Consider the following 13,518-nt stretch of genomic DNA (forward strand, 5'->3'; position numbering starts at 1 on the left):
AAGTCACGGGCTGACGTCAGCGGTCACCCCTCCAGGCGGGGCTCGGGGTCTGCCCCTCCTGGGAGCGAGGGGAGGCTTGGCCCAGGTCCCCCGGCACCCAGATATCAGAGCTCCCCGTTATGCGGGTTGTTCGGCCGTTGTGTCCCTGGGTTCTGACACTGTCCCCGTTCTCCCGAGAGTCACCGTCTCCTGGAAAAGCTCTGTTGTGAGCGCTCACTGGAGAAATGCCTTCATCTCCACACGCTCCTGCCTATGCCTCCGAGCTCCCAGCGGACACTCATTTGTGTGAAATAACAGGCGCATCGAGGCGGGAGCATTACCCCCAGCCGCCACGGCTGCAGCTGGTGTGGCTCAGCGGTTGAGCGTCGACCTATGAACCAGGAGGTCCCGGTTCAATCAATCCCCATTCAGGCCAGCCGATGGATGTCTGTCTCTCATCGCTGATGTTCCCTATCTCTCCCTCTCCCTTTTTCTGAAATCAATAAGGAAATACTTTAAAGTTCTTTTACAAAAAAGAACGATTCTAGAAAGAAAAGGCATTCCAAATGTTTGTCAAAGGGGAGTCAAAGGGAACCCTTTGGACCCAAGGCAAGGCTGGGCAGACCGAGGTTGTCCAGGCAACTGCTCAGCTCCAACTCTGCAGCTGGGGGCGGGGAGGGGGGGGTTCAGGGACCCTCCCAGGGAGGTTTCAGCTGGTCTGTTCCCAGGAGCTCATTCCAGTCACTCCCCTCCCCCCAGTCAGCTCTCCCCTCCAGACACAGTTCCCAGGGGGCCTTCCTGGGACCCTCTCCCCACACCCCTCCAGATAGGGTTTCCCACGGAGGAGGCGAGCCCCACAAAGGCGCCAGGAGGGAGGCAGGCTCCACTCTGAACTCTGTGGGGACTATTTCTAGCAGAGCAGAGCGACAATTAGCATATGAAAGGAGCTTGGGGCCTGGCCAGGCTGTGACTGGGATACCAAACGTGGCTGGAGACTGGGGGGGAGGGGGCCCATGGGGCCCTGCCACCCCCATTTCCTCAATTGGGTGCAGAGCAACCCCAGCCAAGCCCCCTTTCCCACTGTGCCACCCCTGGGATGGCAGGGCAGTGCCCACGGGGCTGGCCTCGCCATCCACATGTGACCGGAAGCTTCCAGGAACAGGAACTGTGGGAGGGAGGCCTCTGGGAGGGACTTATCATTGACAAGGCGACATTGAGGCTACTAGGGGATGAGATGCCCAGGTGTCCGACATGTCCCCTGTCTTCTTTCTGAGGCGCTGCAGCTCAGCTGACCTCGGTTCTGCCTGTTACTGCCTCCGAGGAAAAGAAAACCTGTGTTCTGCATTTTCCCCTTTCTCCGAAAGCTGTGTTCTGGCCTTAATAATTTTTTTTAATTGACTTTTTACAGAGAGGAATAGAGAGTTGGAAACATCGATGAGAAACATCGATCAGCTGCCTCCTGCACACCCCCCCTCTGGGGATGTGCCCGCAACCCAGGTACATGCCCCTGACTGGAATCGAACCCGGGACCCCTCAGTCCGCAGGTGCCGACGCTCTATCCACTGAGCCAAACCGGTCAAGGGCTTTTCTGGCCTCTTGGCTTTCTGACTCAGATTTCTGCCCTGGGCATTAGTTACCAACTTCCTGTCCGGGGCAGAGCCGTTGCTGCAACCCAATCTGAGGCGGTTTGCACGCCCGGGACTCTCCCTCGGGCACAGAAAAATGCCACGTCTGTGGGAGCCGCTCGACAGCCGGCTCCGCGCTGGGGCCCGGGCTCCGGGCCTGCAGGGTCCCTGGGGAGCAGGAGGGTCCCGCAGCCCTGGCGAATGGAAGGATGGATGGAACCTCCTCGAGCTTCTTGCCTCCCAGAAAGACCCCCATCCCCGGCCTCAAATGCAAGGACCACGGGAGGCCTTGCTGGGTGGGGCAGGCACTCAGGAGGGTAGGGGATGCGCAGTCGCAGTGACAGCCAAGGGCGGTGAGTGGGTGGGAAGGGACCCGTGTGTCACTGTCTGGGGGGTGAGGGTAGGGGCGGGGAGGCAGCTATTGCCAAGGCTAGAGAAGACTTTAAAAAAACATATGTTATACTTTTTATTGATTTCAGAGAGGGAGAGGGAAAAAGAAACATCAGTGATGAGAATCACTGATCAGCTGCCTCTGACTGGGCGCTCTGGCAGGCGTTTCTTCTTCCCGTTGTTTCCAGGAGCTTGTAAGTGGCAAAGCCAAGCTCCCAGGCGGCATTGCGTGGCACCACAGGGCACAGGGCACAGTGCCCGGGGTCCAGGGGGCCGGGGGGCCTCTCGCAGGAGCGGCAGGCCCGGCTCCCACGGGCGGATCGACACAGCCCTTCGCTGCGGTGGGCGGCAGCCGATTCTCCGTGGAGCCCGAGTTCCGTGATCAAATCCAGCTGATCCCGGTGGGGCTCGAGGCAAATAAGATTTTCCTTCCCGAAGCAGGTTGTGACAGCTGCCCTGTTTGTGGAGAGTGGGATGGGGGTGGAGAAAACGGACAAAGGCAGGCAAATTCACCGTCTTTTCCCAGAGGGTCCTATGGCAAAGGGCATTTTCCGCTACAGCGATTGAACTGCAGAGTTTCTACAATTGACTCCCCCGGGGTTTGCAGTCCGGCTGTAGCAGGAGTGGGAATCCCCGAGGAGCCACCAGCGCTCCAGGCTCTCTGGTTCCTGCCCCTAAATGCAGGCTTGGGTTCCACTGCAAGGAGGCTCTCCTCGGAGCTGGGGAGGGGGGGTCCCCGTTCACCAGGGAGCCAGGAGCCAGAGTATCTCCCGCCAGCCCAGGCCCAGGACGGACAGCAACACAACCAGCCGCAGCGGAGACGTCAAGAACATTTATTTGTTTGGAAGGGTCGAGGGGGGGACTTTACATGGATGGGAAGCCAGTAACTAGACGGGAAGATAAATAAAATACAAGGCCAGTATGTCGTGGCAAAAATTCCAGAAAACACACTGAAAAAAAATCTTTATACAGTTTGAAACTGCTTACTCTGTACATAATTACAAATGCATATACAGCACGTGGGTTTCACCCATTGTGTGATGGGGTTTCCACACAGAAATGTTCACACAGCGGGGGAGACGCGGAGAGCGGAGACGCGGGTGCGAGGGACACGTGGGAAGCCACAGCTGAACCGTGACAGCGGGGCAGGGCCCTGTCGGTGCTCCCGCTGCCCTTTTCCTGTCGGCGGCTGCAGAAGGCAGAGGTGAGGAGCTGGGTGCACGGGGGCCGATCCTCCGTTGGCAGCAGGGGGGCCCCGGCACAGGCCGGCTCCGGCTGGGTGTCTGCAGCGGCTCAGCAGGGTCTGCGGCCAGGAGAGCCTGGACCGCCGGGGTTTGCCCATCTCTGAACCTCTCAGGATGGAGAGTGACTCGAGGCCTGTCTCTTTGCATAACTTCCATCAGAGGAGGACGCGGGAGAAGCAGCCTGTGTGTGTGTTTTTCCTATCGTGGCCGCATGCAAACACGTGTCGGCCTAACGCCCGGCCAGCAGGCAGGCCAGCGGGCAGTCCGCTCCCCGGCGCTGGTTCGGGAGGAAGGTGATGCTACGTTGGAAAGAAAAGGAGCAGGAAGGCAAGCACTGTGTCCCTCCTCTGTCTTTTTGGGACAACCAGAGCGCCCAGTCAGGACCACAGCCGTGTTGTCCGGGTCCTGGGCAGGGGCAAGGCACCACCACCCTCTGCCCACCACGTCCCTGCAGGCTCAGTTCTCGCCCCGCGTTCCAGGGGCATGTGGAGGGGGCCGATGCCAGTGCCCCCAGGAACCACCCTTCGGGGCCCAGGCCCATCTCTGCACCCCTCCCAGGACTCGGCTGTCCTCTGGCACAGCTGCCACCATGGACACGGGAGTGAAACGCGGCTCCCATGCCAACACTCACCCCCTGGGAGGAAAGACCCGCTGGGGAGAAAGAACCCGCAGACTAAAGGGCACAGGAGGAGCGGCTTCCATGATGAGCAACTTCTGGACCCCGTTCTGGCCTCTAAGGCTGTGTGCGTTCCCCCCTTTTACTAAGGCAGAGCCCGTCCTGTTAACCCTCTGCGCCCCCAAAAGCCCAGCAGACCCCCTGGGCCTCACAGTGCTGACACTGCTGACGCCGGGCTCCGGGAGGCGACAGGCAAAGAAGGGGCACGGGAGCGAAAGGAGGGACAAGGTTCAGTGGTATCGCCCTGAGACTTAAGAGGAAAAAAGGTAAGATTCGTACCTTCTCCAAAAAAATCTTGACACGGGTTTCTTGCCCGCAGACAGACAGCGTACGGGGGTAGGATGGAGCGTTGGCAAAGGTTGCATGGTGGCAATGCGCATGTTTTTAACCTTCTGCGCTTTCCGAGAAGCGAACGGCTGACACGGCCGTCACAAAAGCGAAGCCAGCCGACGGGGGGTAAAGTGCACGGGTCACCCGGGCAGGGTGGCGGTCACTGAGATGACAGGGCTGAGAGAAGGCGCCCCTCCTTCCAGAAAGCTCATCACGTGCTGGAAACCTGGGGGCTCCGGGAGGTGTCCCCCCAAAACTCAAACACAACGCTGGGCACCTCATCTCTGGAGGCTGATGATAGAGAAGCACAGCGTCCTCGCGTGGGGACACGGGGACTTGAACCTGCATCGCCGGAGAAGACAACCCCTTCTCTCGGGAAGAAAGCCGGGCGGGGCTTCGACTCAGCGACGGGGCAGTTCCCAGGTGAGAAGCACAGGCACAGCAGCAAAATCCCCATGCTCAACCTCGGGGGGTGAGGGGTGGGGGTGAAGGTAGAGAGTCCCCAGCTGAAGCAAAGCTGAAGCCACACACACACAGCGCCCTGTCCCCGCCTCTGGGCCGCAGCCCTGGCTGCCAATTGCATCATCCCTGGGGCACAAACCACAGGGAGTTTCCTTTTGAGCAAGCCCTGGGGTCACCCCGGCAGGTGACAGGGAAGACAGCTGAGCTCCGGGGGAGCCAGGCAGACACGCACGCTGTGCCGTGAAGCTGGGGGGGGCGGGGGGGGTAGACCGGCTGCTGGCCGTCTGGGGTCTCTGGTGGCGGGCGGAGGGGTAGGGTGTGTACATGGTTACGGGAGAAAGGGAGGGACTGGATGGTTTTACTCAAGCCTATGGCTGCGGGTAAGAAACCTCAATGACAGGACCAGTGGTGGCAGGAAGACACCCCGTGGCCAAAGGACGCGCTGGGGTCGGGGGGGGGGGGGGGGGGGAGGGCGGGGGGGGGGCAGGAAAGGGACCTTCCCCCCTTTTCGTTTCTCTTGGGCCTTCAAGGCACTTGCAGACACTGAGGGGGGAGCAGCAGCCGCCGCTCACCCTCCGCAGTGATCAGAGAGGAAACCGTTGGGACAGTATGTTTGCCCTTAACACGCAGACACGGACACGCACAGACACGGACACGGACAGACACGGACACACACACACACACACAATAAATAAAACGAAACTAGCTAGCAATCTTAAACCAGACCTCTTCCAAATAAACTGAAAGATAAATATCTCCATCTGCAAGGCCAGCTTGCGATTCATCAAGCACCAAGTTACAGGTTTTCCGTTTTTGGAAAGGGGATGGCGGAGGCTCCCGAGGGGCAGAAGGCAGGAGCGGGAGCCGCGGGGGGAAGCACACGTCCCGGGGTCCCTCCCCGGCCCCGCCCAGCTGGTGACACGCTGAAAGCAAACAGAGCCGACACAGAAGGAAGGAAGGAGAGAAGACAGAGGACGGACGGACGGGAAACGGGCCCCATGAGGCACCTCCAGAGGGGCGGAGCACAGTAACCAACAGGCCTCGGCTTTTTAAAAACTTTTTAAGAGGTTACATTCTGCCAGGCCTCCGAGACAGCGGGAGCCGCAGGCCGGGCCTTCTCTCCGGCGCCGGTGGAGACCACTGTTTATTTACCACCTTCATGCAGCGAGTCCCAGCCTAGCCTGGGGGCGGGACAAGGTCCCTGTGGATGGAGGACCAGCGTCCCAGGAGCCGCCGTGGCCTTGGGAAATCTGCCAGGAGGCTGTGGCCACTTCCGTGGTCAGTGACAACCAAAAAGTGTCACCCTGCAGGGGTCGTGGGGAGGCGGCCTCTGCGTCATCGCGCCCAGCACGTGTGGGCAAACACCGCGGGAAGCCGCGGAAGGATTTCTTCCCAGCTGATCGGTGAACGTTGACCCTTTTTTTCCGGTGACCGGAATACCAACATCGAGAGGTGCAGGGCGTATGCTTTTGAAACACACCCCGTCTTTTCTCACTGGTTTTTGCACGTGTCTGCCATCCCTTCCACATGCAGACAGGGGTGCGGAGTGGGGGGTGGGAACCGACAGACCGCGTGACCCCGCCAGCTGCACCCACACGCAGACGGTGACCGTCTGCACCCACAGGCAGCCCCTCCGCCTGCTGCTGCGTGTCAGAGGCGGTCCCCGAGGTGACGGGCAGCCGCGTTTCACACTGCACCGGGAACATTCTTGCAGCTTGAAGAGCCCACACCATCGCCGGGACTTCGGGGACACTCCTGTCAGTGTGACACCCTCCGCAGGCCCGGCCCCGACCCAGTCGCCAGGCTGGGAGTCCGGGCCTCCTCACCCATCGACCGGTGGGAAACTCGGCCCTCAGGTCCCAGCCCTGAGTGCGGAGGAGCGGTGCTAGGAACGCGGTGCCCACGTAGGAGGGCGGCACGCGGGGAACACGGGAGGCGGGCCGGTGCCCGGGCAGCGGGAGGGGAGTTAGCAGAAGATCTCCTCCCCCTCTGCGGGCACGTCCGATGCGGGGCCGTCTGGGGAAGGGGGCACAGGAGGAGAGAGAAATTCAGGAAAAATCAAATTCCCCCCTTTCCTCCCCAGACACAAGGCTCCTAAGCTGCAGACAGATGGGGGGCTGGGGGGCCACCCCCGATCAATGGGTTCATTCCTGAGCTGGATGAACTCCTGCGAGGGAAGCCTGCCCCCTGCACGCATGTGCTGCCCTCTGCAGGCATCATGTGCCGCCCCCTGCATGCATGTGCCACACCGAGCTCCCCAGGAAGCTCCCTGAACTGGTATGTTGGTTTGTTGCAAGGGGTTTTGGTGAGAAGCAGGACAGGATGGCTTTCACACACCCCAAGGGTCCGTCTCATTAACCCGTCCCCCCCACTAGCGTCTACCCCTTCCTCGGGCCCCAAGGACCCCGCCCCCCCCCCCCCCCCCCGGCCTCCTGGAGCCGGTGTGGGACTCACCCCCCGACGGAGAGCGGCCTTTGTTCTTCTTCTTCTTGTCCTTTTTGTCCTTGGGCTTGGCCAATCCGAACAGGCGGGTGGAGGTGGAGGAGGAGGAGGAGGCGGGTGCCGGGGCCTGGCCGGGGCCCTCGGGCGCTCTGCTGGCCTGGCTGGCAGAGCTCAGTATGTGAAAAGGCCCCTTATCTTTGTGCGTCCGGGAAATGCTGTTCCTTTTGGGGGACACTGAGAGGTCCGAGTCCAAGGACCCCGACTTGGCGATGGAGGGCGGGGGCGGCGCGGGCGGCTCCTCGGGGTTGGGGAGAAAGGTCGGGATCCGCAGCAGCTTGGTGTGTGAATGGGAAACCTGCACGGGAGCAAGAGGAGGGCTGCTCAGAGGCTCCAGTTCTCAACACAGAGCCTGCTTCCTGGCCCTCCCCGCGCAGCAGCTTTGAGAGCGTGGAAAAAGCACCACCTCTGATGCCATTACTGCTTTCACTGCCTGCACTTAACACCTGCGTCATCAAGAATTAACGGGGCCTGGGATGAGGCAGCTTAAAAAAGAACTCCCTCGCCCTGAAGAAAGGAGGAGCTGTGGATCTGAAGGCTGATGCTCACGGGGGATGTGGGGATTACTCCGGGGCTGAGAGAAGCCTGTTTAGGGAGAAGCAGAGCAGCTGGAGTAGCGTTTACACCAGGTTCCACTCTGATCAAAGGCCAAACCGAGATAAGGCGGGACGAGGGCCGTGAGCCCCAGCCCGTGCTCTCTGTGCCCGTGGGAGCCTGGGGACTGGACGGGGTGGGGAGGGAGGAGCTCCCTGCATCACACACACACACAGGAACTGTCAGCTGAACTCCCTTTCATGGTCCAAGGTCGATCGATCCATCAAATGGCACAGGACGTGCGGATCTACCGGGCGATCTGCCCGCCCAGGCGTTCCCTCTGCCCACGCGCCTGAGCTCCGGCTGTCAGTGCTGCCGGGGAGGCGGCCTCCATCAGCACCCCAGCACGGACCCCCTCTCGCACAAGAGCAGCTGCCTCCCTCCCAGGGGTGGGCTCCCTTTAACTGACGCCCTGAGCCCATCCCCGTCCTCTCAGAGCCGCTCACTCCCTGCCACCCGGTGCCCACAGGCTGGCATGTCCCTGAGCCTCGGCCCGTCTCCCCACGTCGGCTACGGGCTCCTTCAGGGGGGGTTCTGATTGCTTCCTTGATGTTAACCCTCACATCCTCACCTGAGCATGTTTTTCATTGACTTTCAGAGAGCGGAAGGGAGACAGAGCGGAGAAGGGGGGAGAGGAGAAGAGAGAGAGAGAAGGGAACATCGACGTGCGAGAGATGGAATCCGCAAACCAGGTGGGTGCCTTTGACCGGGAATTGAACCCGAGACCCTTCGATCCACAGGCCGGCGCTCTGACCACTGACCCACACTGGCCAGGGCCGCTCTGACTTCTCCATGGGATGGAGCAGGGGGGGCTGCTCCGAAGTCCCAGCCGGCTGGCTGGCTGGCCACCTTGTCCCGCCTTTCCCTTGCCTCCTGCCTCTCCCCGTGCCGAGCACACAGGCCCACACGCCGCCCCTCACCTGGCAGGCGTCGCGGTCCGGCTGCCTCTGGCCGAGCCGCTCGGCGTCGCGCCTCAGCTGCTCCTGCTCCCGCTCCAGCTGCCTCTGGGCGGCGCGCAGCCGCTCCAGGTCCTGCTGGTAGGCGCCCCGCTTCTGCAGCAGCGCCTCCCGGTCCCGCTCCAGGTCCTGCCGGCCCCGCCGCGCCTCCTCCTCGCGCTGCGCCAGCCGGGCCTCGCGCTCCTGCAGCGCCCGCTCCCGCGCCTCCCACTCGCGCTCCCGCCGCCGCCGCTCCTCCAGGTGCTGCGCCTGCTGCCGCTGCAGGTCCGCCAGGTCCTGGCGCTGCCGCTCCAGGCTGCGCTGCTTCTCCTGCTCCACCAGCGAGCTGGGCCGGGACGCGCTGCGGGCCAGCGCCCGCTCGCTCAGCAGCAGCTTCTGGTCCTCGATGTAGCTGTCCTGCTGCAGCACCACGCCCTGCGGGCGCCGGGAGGGGTGGGTGAGGGCCTGGGAACACCCTCTGGGAGAGCTGGGGGGGGGGCGCATCCACCAGGGAAACCAATGGTGTCAATCTTGGCCCGTGCTGCCCACAGACAGGGGCACTGCCCGGGATGGGAGCAGGTAGGATGGGATTGGGTAGGTTTTCGAGAACGGGAGGCAGCGGAATGGCAGGAGGTTCCCAGAATGCACTCAAGAGGAGGTGTCCGGCCGAAACCGGTTTGGCTCAGTGGATAGAGCGTCGGCCTGCAGACTGGAAGGTCCCAGGTTCGATTCCGGTCAAGGGCATGTACCTTGGTTGGAGGCACATCCCCAGTAGAGGGTGTGCAAGAGGCAGCTGACCGATGATTCTCTCTCATCAATGTTTCTAACTCTCTATCCCTCTCTTCATCTCTGTAAAAAATCAATAAAATATATTAAAAAAAAAAAAAAAAAAAAAAAGAGGAGGTGTCTGGCCTTGGCCAGTGTGGCTCGGTGGATAGAGCTGCTGGCCTGCAGACCGAAGGGTCCTGGGTTCTCGATTCCGGACAAGGGCATGTACCTAGGTTGCAGGCTCCTCCTGGGTCAGCAGGGCACATGCAGGAGGCAACTAACCGGTGTGTTTCTCTCACATCAGTATTAAAAAGAGTAGTAGGTGTTTGGGAGGGCCGTGCTATACCCCTGAGCGACGCGGGCCAGGGACAGGCTCATCACGCTCAGGCCCGAGGAGAGTGAAACGGCCTGTGCGGGCAGCGCCCCCTGCACTTCGCGGGGCGGCCTCCCAGGCCCCCCAGTGCTCCTGCCGCCTCGGCCCGTCCAGACTGAGAGGGCTGACCAAACCCACCCGCTGCGTCCCAGCCTTTCCTCACCACGAGGGCCCCTTCTCCAGACCCCACTGACCCACAGGTAACCCAGAACCCAAGCACCCCGGCCACCCCACCCCACCCCCTTCCTGTTTTCCCAGAAGGCAGTGCGTGCAGGGCGGGGGCGGAGGCGCGTACCTGCAACATGCTGAGGAGCTCGTGGAGGTGAACGATGCTCTGGACCACCTGCTGCAGGGACACCGGAGACTCCGTCAGGACGGAGCCCGCCCCCGGCCCCCTGGCCCCTGGCCCCTGGCCCCCGGCCACCGGCCCCTGGCCCGCCGGCCAGCTGACCCACAACCTCCCCTCGCACAGCAAGGCGCCTGCATCCCAACCAAAGACCTTCAGGCTGAAAGCACCCGAAGAGAAGCAGCGGGTTCAGGTAGTCAAGAAAACCACCACCAAACAAGGATCAGCGTGTAGGCGGGGCCTCGGAGCACAGTAAACGGTATTATGAAGGTCTGGGTATTTAAAACCCTAACCAGTTTGGCTCAGTGGATAGAGCATCGGCCTGCGGACTTAAGGGTCCCAGGTTGGATTCTGGTCAGGGGCATGGACCTTGGTTACGGGCACGTCCCCAGTAGGAGGTGTGCAGGAGGCAGCTGATCGATGTTTCTCTCTCATCGATGTTTCTAGCTCTCTATCCCTTTCCCTTCCTCTCGGTAAAAAAAAAAAAAAAAAAAAAAAAAAAAAAAAAAAAAAATCAATAAAATATATTAAAAAAAAAACAACAAAAAATGAGCGCCACCGAAATGACACACCTATCGATCTAACAGGACAGAGAAGTCACAAAGCCAACCGTAAGAATTTAGTATATGGTAGAGAGGCATTTGTAAATGAATGGGAAAGAATACGCAATGAGTTGTTCTGAGAAAATCAACTAGATCTTTGGAAAAAATTAAGTTGAACCCTGGCTCGCACACAAAAAAACACACATTCAAACAGATTAAAATGTCAAGTGTATAGGAGCCATAACGGGGCTCTAAGAGGACAGGCAAGCCATCGGCACACAGCCACGTGACGCTGGTGCTGGCCTGACAGTCCAGCCTGGGGCCAGCCTTCTCACCAGCAAAACAAGCGCGAATACTCCTATCGGAGCAATGACAGCGAAGTCACAAGGCCCTTACCTCGTTGTTTCTTTTCAGCACAAACGCCAGGTTAGCATTTCCGCCCTGGGAGACAAAAGCCAGAGTTTAACGTGTAAAAGCAGAGGCTCCTTCGGGGGCAGGAATCCCACCCGGGGTGTGCCTGGGTCACACTGCGCTCCTGTCCTGTTCCCCCTCAGCCTCTCGTGTGGGGAAATGAACGTCCCAGGCTGAGCTGCTTGCTACTCGGGTCTCGTCAGGAGCCCATGTTGGTCCGGGCCACGTACACACACCTCTCCCAGGGCCGGGCCGAGCCATGAGTATAGACATGTAGCTCTGAGCCGGGAGGCTGCGCGGCCAGGGCGTAGGGGCACTCCTAACAGGGCCGCGTGCTTAAACGTGTACTTTCCCCTTCGCATCAGTGGGAAACAAAAAGCAGCGGGTCGGGAATCCAAAACGAGACCAAAGGGGGCGGATGTCAAAGGCCGTGATGCAGGAGCGGGTGCCCGGGAGGCGGGGTGCGCGTGTGGGGAGACGTGCCTTTTTCAGCCCGCTGTCCGACTCGGTGCGCCGCAGATCCTGGCCGTCCTCTGCCTCCTCCTTGTCTCCTCCTAAACAAACAGGCAGGTGTTCTCTCAGCTGAGAGGCAGGTCAGCCAGGAAAGGAACAACATGCACGGCTTAGAGCAAGGGTCTTCAAACTACGGCCCGCGGGCCACATGCGGCCCGCAGAGGAGTCTGATCCGGCCCGCCAGGTTTTTTGGGCAGTGAGCGCAGCCGAGGTGTTACAGTAGGAATTAGTAGTTCATATAGTCCGGCCCTCCAGCTCTCTGAGGGACCGTGATCTGGCCCCCACTTTAAAAAGTTTGAGGACCCCTGGCTTGGAGGTACGATATTCCTGAACGCCACTAAGGACGGAGACCGGGAGGCCGCCTGGAGGCAGCCAAGGGACCCTAATACCCTTCCTTCTGACGCCGCAGACCCGGAAGCGAATGGAAAGGCGAGAGTGTATGCCTCTGGCTGCGGCCCAGCTGAGACCCAGGATCCCTTCATTATTCGACGTGAACCTGACCCTGAGACATCTCGGATGGCTGAGACAGGTGGCTGTGCGCTAGCCCGGGGCTGCCCGTAAAGCATGCGCTCACTCACACCCTCGCTCACCTTTTGAAGCATTCATCTGATGGCTGTCGAATCCCCCGAAGGTCTCTGCTCTCCGGGGCAAGGAGACCGGGCTCACGGGGCCCTCCTGCCCCACAGGGCTGCTCCCCGTCTGTCCGAGGGGGGCCCCCAGGCTGCCACTCACCAAACCCTGAAGGAGCTCCACTGGAAAGAAGAGACATGCAAAGCCCGTGTTAAAGGCTCAGAAGTTTCCAGAATAAACTGTGTGGGAAAAGGGTGATGGGGAGGGGCTGTATGTGAAACCTTACACGTAAAAACACGGGAGCAATACTGAGCAGTAGTGTCTACAGAGAGTCCTTGGCCATAAACCATGAAGAAATGTCAGTGATCATCGTAAGGGTGGCAGTACCTCTCTTTTTAGAGGAAGGGAGGGAGCCGGCTCTGATGGGGAAGGGCTGCTGGGTGACGGGCCACAGTTTATTTCTGGACGCAGGCAGTGGCTACGAGGTGCTAAATGGCCCTGACCGTGTGGCTCAGTTGGTTGGGAGCACTGTGCCATACATCAAGAGGTTGTGGGTTCGACTCCCAGTCAGGGCACATAGCCAGGTTGCAGGCTCGATTCCAGGTTGGGAAGCATACCGGAGGCAACATCTTTTTCTTTAAGATGCTCACCCGGTAGCTCACTAAAGTGAAGTATTTGTGTGGGGTTGTTTTTCTGTATCTGTGCGCTGTGTAACAATAAAAAGTAACGGTATATAAGCCACACTGGGGAAAAGAAGGAGCACACTGAACGTAGATTACCCTCGTTTATTGCACTTTTCATCAGAGGTCCTCCCTTGAGCGCCTCCTCTGTGTTGGAGCGGAAGAGGGTTCGAGGGCTGACGGTCGGGGAGCACTCCTCCGGCAAGGGGGTGCTGCACTCCGTCATGTCCCGGAAGATCCCCTCCTTCTCTTCCAGGAGGTGCAGGATCTGCTGGTCCTTCAGGTGGAGTTGTTCTGAGGCAGGTGGAGGAAAGGACGGGTGGTTTGATCCCTCAGTTAGGATGCGGTGACTAAGATACGAGCGCCACCTTGTGGTAGCTTATGGGACAGCAGAGAACATAGCTTCTCCCCCTTTCATTTTCACCCCGCAGACTGAATCTTTTCCCTCTGTAATTTCTGTCTAGTCACCTCCCCTGGTCTTTCTAGGCAAACACGGGGGGGTTTCTGACATCACAAACCAGCGCCCTTTTCCACGCCCACACGTCCCGCTTGCTCCTCAGCCCTCTCTCCCCGGCTTCTGC

The 13,518-nt window shown here is 60.1% G+C and overlaps 2 protein-coding genes across 7 annotated transcripts in view; one reads left to right on the forward strand and one right to left on the reverse strand.

Annotated features, from left to right (window-relative positions):
- Nucleotides 1-13,518, forward strand: part of TTC23 (tetratricopeptide repeat domain 23) — a 995,109-nt gene that overhangs the window by 850,275 nt on the left and 131,316 nt on the right. The gene's annotated exons all lie outside the window — the stretch shown is intronic.
- The window catches only part of LOC311614318 (A-kinase anchor protein 13-like), a 79,925-nt gene continuing 69,213 nt past the window's right edge, over nt 2,807-13,518 (reverse strand). For all 6 annotated transcript variants that reach the window (XM_084869017.1, XM_084869021.1, XM_084869019.1 and 3 more), the window contains 8 exons: nt 13,037-13,231; nt 12,278-12,439; nt 11,658-11,728; nt 11,160-11,204; nt 10,171-10,221; nt 8,720-9,169; nt 7,161-7,503; nt 2,807-6,722 (listed from right to left, as the gene is read on the reverse strand). In XM_084869017.1, the coding sequence (XP_084725143.1) occupies nt 6,673-6,722; nt 7,161-7,503; nt 8,720-9,169; nt 10,171-10,221; nt 11,160-11,204; nt 11,658-11,728; nt 12,278-12,439; nt 13,037-13,231 (1,367 nt within the window). In that variant the 3' untranslated portion in view covers nt 2,807-6,672. The remainder of the gene's footprint in view (nt 6,723-7,160; nt 7,504-8,719; nt 9,170-10,170; nt 10,222-11,159; nt 11,205-11,657; nt 11,729-12,277; nt 12,440-13,036; nt 13,232-13,518) is intronic.

Source organism: Pipistrellus hanaki (genome assembly GCF_964339955.1).
Source record: "Pipistrellus hanaki genome assembly, chromosome: 21".
NCBI classification, from domain to species: domain Eukaryota; kingdom Metazoa; phylum Chordata; class Mammalia; order Chiroptera; family Vespertilionidae; genus Pipistrellus; species Pipistrellus hanaki.